General features: G+C 51.9%; 1 protein-coding gene across 3 annotated transcripts in view; it reads right to left on the reverse strand.

Annotated features, from left to right (window-relative positions):
* The window catches only part of CACNA2D2 (calcium voltage-gated channel auxiliary subunit alpha2delta 2), a 125267-nt gene extending 109757 nt beyond the window's left edge, over nucleotides 1-15510 (reverse strand). For 2 of the 3 annotated variants that reach the window (XM_065749516.1, XM_065749514.1), the window contains exon 1: nucleotides 15246-15510. In XM_065749516.1, the coding sequence (XP_065605588.1) occupies nucleotides 15246-15370 (125 nt within the window). In that variant the 5' untranslated portion in view covers nucleotides 15371-15510. The remainder of the gene's footprint in view (nucleotides 1-15245) is intronic. The other variant, XM_065749515.1, reaches the window with a different exon arrangement.
* Nucleotides 15511-16383: the final 873 nt, after the last annotated feature.

Here is a 16383-nt window from a genome sequence, read left to right on the forward strand (position 1 = left end):
TGAGGTTGGCATGGGTCCACCTCCTCAGCCTGTCCAGGTCCCTCTGGATAGCATCCCTACTCTCTGGCATGCCAAGTGCACCACTCAGTTTGGTGAATAGGAAGAACAAATGGCAGTACAGTCACAGAAAGCATTTTCTGCAGGCAGCCAGGTGGAGACCTTTCCCAAAAGGCACACTCAGCCACAGACTCCATTGTCCTGTTCCTTCCACCCTTATCAGCCTGAAGTTCACCTTCTGACCACCTCTCCACAACACAGCCATCCCACAACGGATCCTCAAACAGCGTAGGCACTGTGCTGCACCATGTCTGCATGCATGCTCCCAGGAGCACTGCCAGCATGCAACAGTCTTCACAGCCCCATGGGGTGAAATCGGTCTCAGCGTGCTGTGACTGACTCCTCCCTCTGCACCTGGGAGCAGAATGAAGCACCCTGACAGGGCACTGAGAAAGTTCAGCAGGAAGTCCTCTGCCACATGCACAGTGTACTCAGGTTGGCTCTAAGAAGGAAAAATGAATTGGGTTGCCTTATAGTGGGAATAAGCTACTTATGTATGTCTGGAGATTCAGATGAACTGCTCTTGGTGCTCCAAGGATATTCCTGTGAACAGAAACTTTACCAGGTAGCTCAGCTGCTTTGACAACCTGTATGACAGGGGCAGAAGCAGTGACACCAGCCTCCAGGGCTGCAGTGCAAGCAAAGGAAGCCAGAGGCTCTGACTACCACAACTAGCACTGCACTGTCAATGCCAGAAATGCACTGCTCCAATCAATTAACTGTTGTGTTCAAAGCCAAAGCAAATCTTAACTCTTAGCTTCTCTGATTCTTTGAAAGCTATGGGTTGTTTTTTTTTCTTGCTTCTGTTTTGCATCTTGAAACCAGATTGCTATCACACACTTGCTGATGCACATCAGGAGCAGCAGAAGCCCCTGGGTACCACCACATCTGCACTCCCACCGTACAGGATTAGGATGGGCTCCTGATCTCAGAGCCTGTCACAAACCTGGACTCGAAGCACAACGAATTAATAAATAAGTGAAGAGATGTCAGTTTTATTAAGCACACTATCTGCATAAATTTCACCTCGTGAAGCCACTTGTCATTTTCAGAATGCCTTGAGACCCCCACTGCTGATAACTCTTGCACGTTTCTTTGCAACCCGTTACACAGATGAAGGTTTGTGATAAGACCTCTCTCCTGCCTGTCTCCTTCCCTGTGTTACAGATGCAATCTGAGTAGAGGCAGAAGAGATCCCATCCCCCTCTGCAGAGATAAGGTTACCAAGGGTAGGTCTTAGTACGGATTTTGCAAGCTGCATGAATTATTAAAGTCCTTTATGATATAATGACAGACATATCAGGTTATTTGTTTATTCCGTGTATAATTCATGACTCTCTTGGGAGCTAGACAGAAGTAGGATAGATTGTTGCATCTTCTTGTTCCTTCCAGTAAATCTTCATCACCAGATGAGGATTCTGGGGGCTGAACTATGCCAGAAAATACAAAAGGTGCACCGAGCAGGATTTGCACTTGGGGTTGGGAATAGCAAAGGTTTTTTCACAGCCTGGAGACATAGCAAAGCTATCAGCCGAGCACAGTAGGGTGGCTATTGCAAGGCAGTCCAGGCAGCCTTTCCACATTGTGCCACCAAAGCACATGCACACACCTCTGTGATGAGATGCTATGAGGTGCCCCATGTTCCTGCACCATTGCTCAGCTGAGGCATGAGTGCCTGAGCTGACGTGCAGGCTCCTCCAAGACTTGAGGATACTTCACAACACCCACCTCCTGGCAACACAAGCAGAAAACACTGAGAAAAGCAAAGATGTTAACCTTGCTTAGGTAATTTGTTAATAAGAGTCTTGTGAAGGTGTGAAGCAAATTAGGATTCAGAGGTGCCAGATTCTGACTGCTGGGATGGAGCCTTGTGTAAACACAGTGCACTTATCCTTCATTTCTTAGTGCACTGCTTAAGGGGTGAGGGAGAGACACATGCCATAGGGAGAACCAGGAAATAAAACACTGACCACAGACACCAACAAGAAAGTTTCCCCAAGTGCTCTTGCTCACACAAGGTTCTCCCCCCAGAGATGCTGCTGCTGCCACAGCAGCATGAAGAGATGCAGCGGAACAGGAATAAGCTGATGATGGCGAGCGTGCTGGCTTGTGTTACCCACAGGACACTGGAGGACTGCCTTCAGCATGCACCCTTCCATCAGATTTCAGCTGCTCCAAATCAGATGAAGCACAATGCGATTAATCAGATCGCTAAGATACAAGCCATGTTAAGGAGTCTGAGAGAACCACTGACTAGTCAGACCTGGGCTGAATTTCTGTCTACCACTCTTCAGCAAGCAAAGATAGCATTAGCCTCTGCCACAAAGGTCTTCTACTACAAGACAGCATTCCTCAGTGCTCTCTGGTTGTCACTGTTGCTAGATGTCTGTCTAGTTAAATCCCTACCTTAAACAACCCCTCTCCACACCGTTCCCTACCTGAGAGATTCCTGGCTCCTAAGAGCATGTGGTAATCATTGTTATTATAAAGCACTTAGTGATGCTCTCTCATTGCATCTCTCACCAGCCAAACACCCAGAACCCTGTTATTTCACATGCAGTCGCCTTCATTTCTAGAAGCTGTTCATTGTACCACTCCCATTCTGCAGTGAAAGAAAAAAAGGGGTGGAGGTGGAAAGCATTTAAAAAAGAAATAATCATTTACTGCATTTTGCGCCATTACCTCACTGCGTTGTGACACACACCTAAAAGCTGTCCGCAGGACCCTCGCGCTTGTGAGGCAGCACCCGTCCCCATGTGAAGCAGGGTCACTGGAAGCATGAAGCCCAGCCTGGTTTTGTCCCAGTGCTGCTGCAGAGCACAGCAGGAGAAGGGATGAACTGCTGGCTTTCACCTCCCACGGGGACAAACTACTTCTTTGTCCATAGTGAAGAATATACGCATACAACCTCTCCTCTGGAAAGGATACAAGCATTTTGAAACCGTGGTCACAAAACCACACTGGAAACTCATAAAAAAAAAAACTACCAAGGCTTGCTGTACGACCCGGGTCCATCGGGTCACTACCCGACTCCCAGCAGCACCTTGGAGAGCTCCGCAAAACAGCGATGGTCCTGTTTCCTTTTGTTGCAACACTGCAATTAAAGCACAGATAGTTTAAAAGTCCAGAGCCTGCTGCGAGGGAACTGACTGACGTTAAAACTCTCATATCCCCCTAATTTTTTCCCTCTTCTGCAGTGGAGAGCTGAGCGACAGAGGTAAAGCAGCAGACTCAAAACCAGACACACTTTCAGCAGCAGTCAGACATGAAACTCCATCTCCTAATGTGAAGGTGGATGTCTGCACTTTGAAGACCGCACTGAAGCGCCAATGCTGGAAACCCTTACAGTCACTGACACTCCAGAGCACATCTTCTGGCCCACATATGCAACGTGCACACATCAACCAGAACCTCAGATGATGAGGATATTCGCTCTTCTGCTCTTAAAAGTGAGTGCTGGCATTAAGCACAATGCCAGCCGATGTCCCCACACCCCACCAGGAGGCTGCCTTGGACTCTTCTTCATAAGAGACAAAACCCCAACGTTAACAAGCTCCTCTCAATAGGGCTTATGACATCAGCAGCCCCTTTCTATTTAGAATAATGACTTCTGCCACACGCCAAGAGGTTTGAAATTACCTGTGAAATATATTTCCCTAGGCACAGGCTCAAGAAGCATGTAAATTACCCAGCTTAATGGCCTTGAGCATCTCTCTGAGGCACACACACGCAGTGGGAAACGTTCAGCTGGCACCTCAGGTACCATGAGAGGGGACAAACATCTGAGGGGTGTCAGGAGTCCTGCAGCTCCCCCCACAACCATCCCACCAGTTAGCACCTGCCGCTGGAAGACGACAGGCACAAGAGATCCAATCCTAAATGAGTGCATCATCAGCACAAAAAGGCAATCTTAAAGAGAGCACTTCTTGGGAAGCGTGCCTGGCTGCAATTTAAACGGCACAAGCAGCCAACATGGGGCTCATGCAGAGGGCAACCACTTCATTTGCAGAATCCCAGTGCCTGTGCTGAGCATTGCAGCAAGTTCTCTGTCCCTCCAGATAACTGACAGCAGTGCTGCCCAAGTTCTGGTTCCCAACCTGAGAATGCCATCCTTCAGAAGCACATCTCATCCCCAACGACAGCTCCCACTCTCCCAACACCAAAGGAAGAAAAAGGTCCCATCCTCGCAGTCCAAATCCCCCTGGCCACATCTATGTTCTCATACTTGTCAGGACACTGCAGAAGAAACATTTGTCCCAAAATGCAGGGAATGGATTCATCTGGAGGAGCAGAAGAGAGGAATTACGTGATCTGAGTGCCATTTCCTGCTCCGCTGCTGACATATTGGAGTTTCTGAAGCCTCGGTTTCATCAGCAAAATGAGCAATAAGGAAATGCAAGAGCTGTTTCAAACTGCATGTAAAAAGCCATTATGGGGGGGGGGGGGGGGGGGAAGACAGAACAAGGCAAGATGCTCACTCTGTGATGGGGAGGAAGGGGGGACAGTCCCAAGGGGCATCAGGACAGAATTCTGTCTCCCCAGAGAACAGGCCTCAGGAACACAGGCTTTTCTCCTACCAACAGTGACAGGTTGGTCACATCTCAATGTGTAAGGGATAGAAAGTAGGGCAGGGGATCAACTGGGGATAAGGGAACACCTGGAAGACAATGGAAAATGCTTGGCAATGGAAAACTGGGACAAATTTGTCTGTTGTAAAGCTCCAGAAAGCATAGGTGTAAGAGATGGTCTTTGGAAGAGCTTCAAAGTCAGAATCTGCCCCTGTTCTCAGCCAGGAACACCTTGCTAACCTACATACCGGCAGAAGCTGCAGCATCAGAGTAAGATTAGCACAAGGGCAATTTTAAGATATAATGCTTCCAAGCAAATTTTGCCGCTCACAAGCAGACCAAAGGCTGAAGCACGGGTGGACTCCTCCAAGCTCCCAGTGCTCCAGGCTACCCACATGCCTGCTGTGGTTTCACGTGGCTGCAGCTCAGTGCCATGCTGCTCTCCTCAGGTGCGATGCAGGAGAGAATCGGTGTGGTCAAAGGACAGCTTGCGAGGAAAGCACAAGCAAAGCAAAGCAAGGAATTCACACTCTGCTGCCCACCAGCAGGCCAACCCACAGCTACTTCCAGGAAAGCAGGGCCCACCAAACGTGACAATTTCTTGGGAAGACAAATGCCATCCCATTGAGCAAACACCCTCCTTCTTTAGCCAGCTCCTGCTGAATCGTGTTGTATGAACACTCCTTTGGTCAGCTGTTCCAACAGTGCCCCCTCCTAGCTTATCACACACTTGAAGGTCACTGAGTTACTCCACATAGGAAAAACAGCACCCACAGACATGCACTGACACTTACTGAACACTGATGGAGACCAAGCAGTGGATGTGAGCACAGCAAGGTGTGGACAGTGCATTTCAGCAGTGGTGATAGCAACAGTGGGTTAGCTCCACTGGTGAAGGTTTTTATGGACTGTTAACCACTGCTGGCAAAAAACACATAGCTAACAGTAGTGGCTATGTTGAAAAACAGTGTTTCATAGCTGGGAGTTTGCTCTTTAACAGAGCAAAACAGAGTGTTTTTGTGATCTTTGTATCAGTTGTAGTTTCCAAGGAAATAAAGACGAGGCATTACATTTGGAGAAACCCACGTACTACCAGAGCCAAGCCAGTTGAGGAAGTAAGGCTAAACTCCACATGGGAAACTAGAAAAATACCGTGCACTTGGAATATTCACTGCTTTGTTCACGGGAGATGGGACTCCATGCAGTGTACCTGGTGAACATCGGGACATTCTGACTGCAGCACAGCAAACGTGGGGAGGGGGACACACACCACCTCCTGAACCTTCCCTTTCTGCAGCAGCCTAGGGTTCTTCAGAACAATCCTGTCATATAAGAATCTCTGGCCTGCCTGCCTTGGGGATCTGAGAACAACTTTGAAAGGGTACAAACAAACTCCAGGGTACAATTTCGCTCAGAATGGAAGCTGAGCAATATGAACACTGCCGTTATAAAACTGCAGCACCTCGTTTTGGCAAGTGGCAAACTGCTCTCCATCCCACCACTGTGACTGCAGAGAACATGGCAGGACCTGGCCACCTCCTCCTGACGTGGCTGTGCACCCAACAGTCACCAAGAAAGTGACATTCATAAAGTGGCTCTCCCAGAATAAAAAAGGCTGCTTTCAGTACACAATCACATTCACAAACTGCTTGAAGCAGTGATGCCTTTGGAGCAGGGCTCCACTTGGAAAGAAAGGAAACACGGGAAAGGATGGCAGCAGAGCAGCACCGTAAGGCCAGGCTGTCTGTGGGAAGCACGGCAGGGCTGAGGGCACATGGCTCAGCCATACACATCCCATAGAGCGAGCAGGTGACTGGGCACAGGCACAGCTGCTCAGACTTTTCTCTGAAGAGCAAGCCAGAAGAAATAAACATGGCAAGGAGTGAGGGACACAGAAGGGCTCCACTGAGCCTTCAGACGGGGGTCGAAAGGTGGTACTGATGTCGGGAATGCCAACACAACATATCTGCTGGCAGGTCAGGTGCTAAATGGGGTCAACTGGAAACCAGCACTGTGATGAGAGCAGGCAGTACACATGCAGTTCTCTTTTTCATCTCACAATAAAAATCAGAATCGACCACAACCACAATCATGTTTTTAAATTAAGATGAAGACCTAAAGCTATTCCCAGCATAAGCCCACAGCTCTCAGCACAGTTACATCCGAGCTGAATCTGGCCTAGAACCTCAGAAATAAATTCAATGTTTCTCAGCTTTTAAGTCTAACGTAGCTGTAGCAGAGCACAGCACGCAAGACTGACAATGGCAAATTCTTCAGCATCATAATAAATCCAATGTCAGGAAGAATGGCTCAATCAGGAGCAGCCCCCCCAGCACACAGCCAAGGGATGTGGGGACACTCCTGCCTGTCAGCAGACAGTGCCCATTTTGGGCTGATGCTCACTTGGTCCGTGCCCTCCAATGTGCTGTCATTCTGTGGGAGGCAAAATAATGTTATCTGTTTGGTCACTGATCAACCCTGATTAAGATTTCCCAACAAACAAAAACAGAGTAAGTAAAAACTGAGAGCTGAGTGAAAATACTGATTCTTTTTTCCCCCTTTTTTTCATACTGGTGTCATCTACCCTCCTGCTAACCCGGACAGGGGGAAAGCAGAGCACCCACAAAGCTAGGACACGTCTGGCTGGAGGCTCACTGTCCAACTCTTTGCAGCTTGCAGGTCTTAAATAATTAAGCATGTTTCTTCCACCCTTTTTTTCCACCCGTTCTATGCATGACAAAGTGCTGCAGATGGTTTACTTCTACACAGGCAAAGGGTTTTCCCCTGCCCTGCAATGCTCCTGGAAGCACAAAAGCCCACACATGACATTACCCTTTGCCCTGCTGATCCCCAGGATGTGACACTGCACTGAACGCCTGCCACAGACCTCTAATTTACAAGACTACTTCAGACATGAGCAAATGGTACTTTGGCTCCTCCTGGGTCTACTGAGTTGGTTATGGAGATGTTCATCCACTCACAGCCCAGAATCTGACTCAGTGCTCAACACCTGATAAAGCTGAACGTTAGGCACTTTGCTTGACTTAAGTACATCCCTTTTAGTGCCCATGTTACAGCTGCCAGAGATCTGACTGCTAAGCACTGTGTGCTAGAGGAACAAACAGGGCTCTGCATTCACGGCTCTCCCTGTATCATCCTGCAGAGGAAATGCCCACCAGTCGCAACAGAGATATTATCACTTAAAAAATTGATAGGAGAGTTCAAATACAATATTTCAGCAGAAACAAAACCAGTGAGAGCTCTATACATCTTTTAGATCGCCACCAGAGAGACCTAAGCAGGCCGAGCTGTGGGCCCAGGTGAACTTCATGAGGTTCAACAAAGGCAAGTGCAAGGTCTGCTGCTGGGCCATGGCAACTCCTGTGTAGGGTGAATAACCTGAACGAATAGCATCCACAGAAAATAATGAGATGGATGGTATATTTTGTTTGGCTTATCTGGGTGGTACACAGACAACCAGTAAATAAGGAAAGGCTCACCTGTCGCTGATGGTCGAGGCTTGCCCAAAACTCCACAGGGGAGGGATCTCCAAAAAGAAATCCTTCCCCAGTGGTGGTCAGCCCTTAAATGGGGCCTGGGAGAGGTGGAGCCAGACTCCACCCCTTCTGGTCACACACCTTCACCTGTGCTCCTGCAGCTGACTCAGTGCTCACCTCAGGTGATCCATCAGTGGTTCAACAGTTCTCATACACCTGCTAGCAGTACAAGCTGGGGACAAAAGGATGGAGCAGAGCCCTGCCAAAATGGACTTGGGGTGCTGGTGGTTGGCAACTTGACGTGAGCCAGCCTTGAAGCCTAGTAAGCCAACCATGCCCTGGGTTGCATCCAAAGCAGCATGGCCAGCAGGGCAGGGAGCAGATCCTGCCCCTCTGCTCTGCACCGTGACACCACACATGGAGTGCTGCTTCCAGATGGGAGTCCTCAGCACAGGAGAGATGTGGTCTTGCTGGAGCATTCAGGAAAGAGCCATACAAATACTGCAAGAGATGGGCACCTCCATAGGAGGACAGGGTGAGAGTTGGGGCTGTGCAGCATGGAGAACAGAAAGCTGCAGGGAGACCTGAGAGCAGCCTGCCAGTATCCAAAGGAGAGATACAGGAAAGGGGACAGACTCTTCAGCTGGGTCTCCTGTGATAGGACAAGGGGAAACTGGTTTCAAGCTAAAGAAGGGGAGATTTAAACTGGATATATAGAAAATTTTTATCATAAGGGTGGTGAGGTGCTAGCATAGTTTGCCCAAAGAGGTGGTGGTGCTCCATCCCTGCAGACACTCAAGGTCAGGATGGAGCACCTGATGGAGTTGTGGGTGTTCCTGCTCACTGCAGAAAAGTCGGGCTAGATGGCCTTTAAGGTTCCTTCCAACTCAAGCAATTCTAGGATTGCATGATAAAACAGCTTACACAAGCTCTCAACAATATTTACAAATATGCACCTCGTTTTGGTTTCTTATTTAGGGGACGGATGAACTTGGGCACGAGATTCTTCTGGACAGCAGAATGCTCAGCACCCACTGGAGACCTAAGCTGTGGGACCCAGCCCTTTTAGGAGCTGAAAGGTATTTATAAGAATCATGTCCTCCTGTGTCACTTCAAAGGCCACCCAACTCTCTTTCTCAACCTGCTCCACCCGTTACACAGTTCAGGATGTAACTTTGTGCTGAGAAGGCCAAGAGCCTCAGCAGTTGTGTGACTGTCACCTTCTCTTGTCCTTGTGTCCGTCCTTGCTTCCATCCTCCCATCCTTCCCCCCCACCCTTCCTCAAAGCATCCGTTGATTTCTAACACTGCACAGGATTTGCTCCAGTGCACAGCATGATCTAATTTGCACTTCATTGCTCTGCACACCTCATCATTTGCACACCCAAACAGCAGCCTCTGCCCCCCCCCCACGTCTCCTCTTTCTTCCTTCTCCTCCACCCCCCGCTGCACCTTCTCAGCAGAACTCCACTCCAGGAAGCAGCAGTGAGAAGGCTCACGTTACCAGGACTTCATTGCTTTTACAAAATTTACTAGCTTGCTGTGAAGCCTCATAAATAATTCAAGATAGACAACCTTTGTCAGGTAAATGAACGTGTTTTTGTAATCCATCACTCTTCTATCAGCGATATGCATACTCACTGTAGGCACTGTCCATACCTCCTCAAGAATTCCCTAAGCATCAGTGCCAGACAGGGCTGCACCTGCAGCACCCAGGGAACCCAAAGTCTGCCCAAGGGCTCCAGCAGATCCATAACAGATACCTGCTGGGGCAAGAGTAGCTCCAGCCTGGCCTTTGGGATGGCAGCTCCATTCCCACCCTAATGGAGCAATGAGGCACAGACCCTGAGATAGGAGGCTCATTCTTTGGGAGAGTTTCCTCTTCACTGTAGGAGCTTCAGAGACTGATACAAAGCAGGGCTAAAAAGCACACTGTGTCCCACCCACCTCAGATTTAACTCTGTTGGTGCTACTGCACAAAGCAAGCACTTGGCTCATTACAGTAAGGAACCCAACTTCTGCTCTGGCAGCTGCACTCAGAAGGCTTTACCAGCATCAGAGCTATTCCTCCAAATAGTGTTTGTTCACCCCCACCTGACAGCTACCTGCAATTAGCTCCTCCAGAGTGCCCAGCCCCAAACAGCAGCACAAGGACAAGGCCTGGCCTGTGGAAGGGGCACTGCTATGCTGCCATTCTGCACCAGCACCATGGTGACCCAATTGTAGACAAAAGCAACAGTCACACACAACTGATGGATGAACACAGAATCCACAGAGCACACAACCTGTCCAGCCAGGTCATGACAGCCCTCTCTCCACAGCCTTTCCACCTGTCTTGAGCTGATTTACCTGAGCAGCCCGATCTCTTGCATCCATCAGTGCTCTACTTTATGGCAGAAGAATTAATCCTTCGCTCTGGGTAATCACCTTTTGTGGTTTTTTTGTTTGTTTTTTCCTGGAATTTATGACCTACAGGTAATGGCTGAGACTGAAAGATTTGTAGAACTACTGTCAGAGATGCAATGAAAATCCAGCATGCATTCTCTGCAACCTCAAGTGATTCAGACTGAAGAAAGCCACACCGCTAGCTCGTGGATCCAACGCAACAACAGGTTGTACAACCCCACTCCCTCTGCAACGCAGCAACAGCAGAACTGGGGATGAAGGCCTGATCACAGCAATGCCATCCAAGTACTACCACCACCTCCAGAGGGGAAAAAGAAATCTGCTAACATTCTGCTTCCAAGTGGCTCCTGGCAAAGCAAATACTGAACCATTAGGACAGTGTCCTTTCTTCCTGAAGGTTTCATTCAAGTACTCTGCCTGGTAATGACTTTTACTTCATCCTGCCTGAATGTTTCTTTTCCAGCAATGAAACCATGTCTAAATTCCAAAGTCTGTGCACACACACAATGTTATGTGCACAGCTGTCCCGGCACTTAAGCCCTCAAGAGCCTTTCTGGTGGCTTTTGAAGCCGAGCACCGGGTCCACTCAAGGATAAACTCAGGTTTCCATTCAGGCCCTACAGAACCACCCACAGTTCATATGCATGCAGTCAAGCACCAGGCACTGGCAGTACAGACGAGGTAGGACCCCCACTCTTCTAACTGAGAGTTATTGAGATGAGAGGTGAAGAATATAAGTGGGAAGAAAAGGAGTGAGAAAGATACGGTGAGGACTGCAGAAGTAAGTTGTTAGGCCTTGGTAGCTGCTCATCCTGAGAAATATGCTTAGTAATTGAGCCAGGCTGGTGACAGCATGCACGTTGACATGCTGTGCTCTATCTGCCCACTCCTCAAGGAAGCTGTCCTGCTTTCCTTCCCTACTTCCAGACACGGATTCATATACAGCTGTTCCCAATGTGAGATCCGAGTAGGAAGCATTCAGAACTGGTAAGAGGAAGGGAGAAAACACTGATAGCATCAAAGAAAAACTGCAAATGACTCCTCTCCCTACTGCTGTTCAGGTGTCCCCACACACCCAAAGAGTGGTGCCAGTGCTGCAGAGCCTGTAGGAGCCCAGCAGCAGGGCCACTGTTGCCTGTGCCTGCAGCAGTATGAGCTCTCCTTGCCCTCCCAAAAGGAGCAATGCAATGTCAGGCACTGGGGCACGGCTGCCCTCCCAGCAGGCCAGCTGCTCAGCCATGTGCAGCAAAAGACAAGCAGGGCCATCATCATGCTTCCTCCCTGCTCTTATCACAATACAGTCCCTTCCCAAGCATCAAAACCACAAGTGGAAAAGATTTTCTGACTGTACAGCAGGCAAGCAGCATAACAAGAGAAGGGACTCCCCCCCCTACATAGCATCCTGCAAACCCTCAAACATCCAGCCCTAATAGAGCTATTTATTTCAAGCCCTGCTAGCCCAGATGTGCCATCACTACCAGCATCGTTAACCTCATTTAGGACAAAATGATATGAGCACAAATCAAAGCCTGCTGAAAGGAAGCAATTAATTAGGTGGAGCAAACTCAAGCCCACCCCTCCAGCAGTGATGGGCACCCACCAGCCTCGTGGCTCTCAACAGGAGCCTCGTGCATCTGGTACAATGCAAGGGAGCACCTTGAGGCGGCTGCCCGACACACACTGCGACGCTGTACTGCAGGGGCAGGATGGACGGGTGCAGGTTCCCAGGCCTCTCCCTGCAAGCATCTCTCCCCGTGCCTCACCAGCAGGCACACAGCAGCTCTGTGCACACCTGCCTCCACACAGGGAGCAAACAGCTCGCCACCTCTAGCAGATGGCAATTTCCCTTCAAGCCCAAGCGACACAGCCCTACAAAGCAAGGAGGCGGCTGCTCCCTCCTCAGACAGCCACGTCTCCAAGCACTCCTAATGGGAAACGATGGCACTGCAGGTGCAGGGCTGCCCCGGTGACCAGGCTTTGGCCACCCACTGCCACATCTCCCAGAACTGCACACAGCTCCGTGCTGCCACAGCAATCCCTCCCTGCAGCATTGAGCAGAAAAAAATTAGCGTCGGCCAACAGCTTCCCGTCTGACAGCTGCTGACCACACAGACACACACACGTGTGTGAGTGCCCCTGAGAGGAGCCCAGTCAGCCAGCGGGCACCACCTAATGTGCCCACCCCAATGGGTTTGTTCCAATCTGGGATTTTGCTCTTCAAATCTCAATGAGCAATTCCCCTTTGCACAACTGGCTGAGCAGAGCCTTCTGTAGCTCGGCGTGAGATGATTAAAGCCATGCGACCCGGGAGGAGAAAGATAATGTGGAGCACCAGAGATTTAGCAGGGACAGAACCAAGAACCAACACACAGAAACCACTGAAAAATATTAATAAAATTGTGGCAAAGAAAAAAAAACAAATATCCATTTTCTTTCCCCCCTCTGCTCTCAGCAAAATGCCCCAATCATTCCTCCTGCTCCAGGCAGAGCAGAACAGCTGTGTGACCATAGTTCCTACGAGCCAGATAGCTCAACGTGACTTCACTGATGTGCAGAGAAACCTCCAAAGACAAACAAGGCTTCTCATCAAGGCTCTGTGTCATTTGCTGTTGTTGCAAGGGTGTGTTGTCCGAAGGAGGAGAAAAGCTGGCGGCTGGGAGAGCTCAGCAGCCTGCTCCAGCAGCACAGCCCGGCTGCTGACCGACACACCTTTCACAAACCATTTCCATTATATCCAACACCTTCAGAAAGCAGAAGGGCGCAGACAGGGAACCACTCAGAGGGAACAGTCGATGAAGGCATGATCTGAGTGTTGGTGCCAGCTGCCATTGCACTTCTCATTCCCATCAAATATTTCTCTTCTGAGACACAAGCACAGAGGCCCAGGGGCACAGCGCGACGTTCCAGCCCGCACGCGACAGCATCATCAGATCTCCACCCGTGACTCTTCTTTTCTCCAAGCTCACAAAGCAGGTCACGAGGAGAACGACGTGAGCACAGAGGCAGCGGGTCAGGCAGAGGTCTCGCATCCTTCCTATGCTTCCTCACGCATGCCAGTGCTACTCCCCACCGAGGCACGCACTCAGTCCATGGTCTTTTCAGGACCATGCCTTCAGCTACAGAGGGCACATCACTGCCAGCAGTTTGGTGTTCACATCTTGTCTCTGTCAGCGCAGGTCAGACCCGCTTGGTAACACCACTGCGAGCAGGAGAGCATGGAGCCAACAGAATCCAGCCCATAAACCCCATCAAGTTATCTGGAATAAAGCTGCTTTGGCCAAAAAGCCAGCACAGTTCACTGGAACAACATAGATAATGACTGGTCTGAGCGAGAGGAAGGCCAGAACAGTATCCACAAGTCACACATCTCCTAAGGAGATCTCCCCCGGGACAAGGACCTTCATTAAAAAACAAAACACTTTCCACAGTTAGAAAACACAGCTCCGCTTGGCATGCTGCTGACCAGAAAGGATTTATGGCACAAAACAGAGCGAAAAGCAACAGCTGACATACAACCCCTGGCCAAGCTGCCAAAATACTGAAAGTGCCCCAAAAACTTCCGCTGCGCTTCACCACGTACATAACTCCTGGGACTCAGGTAGGAACTCTCCCAGCAGAAGGAGCAGCACGCAGAGGTGAGGGATCAGGCTGCCAGGCCCCGGTACTCAGCACCTTCCCTTCCTGCTTCCCCTGTACGTAGACATTTCTCAGGGTCTTAATTTGGGAGGATTTCTGCAAGTAGGTGATGGCAACGCATAGGATCCCATCAGCTCTCAAAGGTCAGAGAGATTCAGAAACGCGGACCCAAAAGAATTCAGGAGGGACGTGTCTGAACGGGAGCCGTTTCTGATGAAATAAGGAGCACAAACAGCCGTGCCTTCAGCGAAGCAGACATTAGCAGGGTAAGCTGCAGCTCTCCCGAATAAACAACACCGTTCCTCCTGCCGATAAGCCTTCTTTTCAGAAGGCCTGAATGCACGCCTGGAAAAACGCACTTGGAGATCAAAGACGCTCGTGTGAAAGGCTTTCAAAAATACTTTGTATGACACATGTATATATATTCCTATTCTTAAGCAAATCAGAAATGACAGAGGATTGTGACACAGAGCAGTGCCTATGCACCGGGGCAGCACAAAGTTAAGGGCAGCGCTGCTATTATTAACTCCGTGTCATTGAAATCTTCCCCCACCTCCAGAATCGCCGCCTGTAAGGACACGGTGACAGCATCCACTTTGAACTGCCGGGATGCATTCCCCCCCCCTCCACCACCACCACCACCACCACCATCACCCCGGTTTTTGTGTCAACAAGCAGCATTTCGTAACGGAGACGACAGGCTCTCAAAAGGCACCTCGGCAAGCTTCCTGCCGCCCGCTCGCAGGGCTCCGGCGGCGCCGAGCCGAGCGCTGCCCAGCGCGGCCCCCACCCGCGGCCCCGCGGCCAGGTGAGTGGGACCGTGAGCCCCGGGGGTGGGCAGCGCACCGCGCCGCGTGCTTGGGACTACCATCGCCCCGGGGGGGGGTGGGGGTGAGGGGGGACAGCGGCGGCCGCCTGGGGAAGTTTGCGCTCTGCAGCAACTTCGGGGCCGCCGCTCGCCCCCACCCGCGGCCCCCGCCCGCCCGAGGAGCGGCTCCGCCCGCGGCCCCGCCAGCGCCCGCCGCTCCCCGCGCAGGCCCCGCGGTACCGGGCGGGGGTCCCGGGCCGGCGGAGGCACTTACGTGTGCTGCTGGGGGAAGCTGTAGCCGTGCGCGGCGGGGGCGGCGAGGAGCAGCAGCAGAGCCAGGCGGCCGCAGAGCGCCGGGGCGACGGGCGCCGCGCTGCCGGTCGGAGCCGCCATCGCCATGTTTCCATTAAAAGCGCGGCGGGGAAGGGGCAGAGGCGGCCCCGCGGGGGCGGCTCCCCCCGCCGCCGCCGCCGCCCGTGCGACGAACGCGGCGGTTCTCGGCAGGGGCGGGGGGAAGGGGGGAGGAAAAAGGCACCGACCGGCGACCGCTCGCCCGCTGCCTCCCGGCGGCGGCCAGCACTGAGCGCCCGCGCCCCGCTACTTTCCCTCAAATAGCGGGCGGCCCGGCCCGGCCCCGCTCCGCCCCGCCGCCGCCTCCCCGCCCCGCTCCGGCCCCTTTCCCCACCGCCCCGCCGCTCGCTGCGCATGCGCCGTACCGTGGCACGCCACCCACCCCCCCGGACCCCAGCCCCGTCGGGTGGGCGCCCTCGGGGCGGTTCGGCTCCGCAGCCGTGCGGGGCTGTCCGTGCCGCGGCTGCGGGAAGCGGCGCGCTGTCGGTGCATGTAAGGCGTCGAGGTGGCCCGACGGCACGCCGGCTGTCGGAGGGCTGTTCTGGGGAGGGGGAATGAGTGCGTGGTTTACCGAGGGTCGATGTTCTGCTTCAGTGCGGCCGGGCGCTAGCAGAGCACGAGAACGGGGACGCGCTTCCCGTGCCCGCCAGCCCCGGGCCGGCTGACCCGAGGCCAGCGCTGCTGTGCCCCTGTAGCTTCGGGAAAGGTGCGTTGGTCTGCCCGGTAGCTCTTGAGCAGGAGCCAAACCGGAGGCTCCGCGGCCCCACGCAGGCAGCAGGGCCTCCAGCTGCCCCTCTGGGCAAGGGAGGGCACGTCCATGGGGAGCTCCATCTGTGCTGTGCTGGAGGGCTTTGCTTCTGCTGCTGAATTCGCCTCCATCCCTCGTTTCTGAGGGGACAAAATCCCGTTTTGGAGCGACAGCATCCTGGGAGCGCTGGGTGATGCAGAGCTCACGTGGTCCCATCCAGCTGCACTATGGATTTTGTGCAGCAAGAAGCACTGATATAAAATTGGGACAAGGAGGGTCTGGTGTGCTGACTCCAGTCCGAGCTGGTTCACAG

The sequence above is a fragment of the Cyrtonyx montezumae genome, unplaced genomic scaffold (genome assembly GCF_038088225.1).
Source record: "Cyrtonyx montezumae isolate F1298 unplaced genomic scaffold, pur_monq_1.0 scaffold_6, whole genome shotgun sequence".
In the NCBI taxonomy this organism is placed as follows: domain Eukaryota; kingdom Metazoa; phylum Chordata; class Aves; order Galliformes; family Odontophoridae; genus Cyrtonyx; species Cyrtonyx montezumae.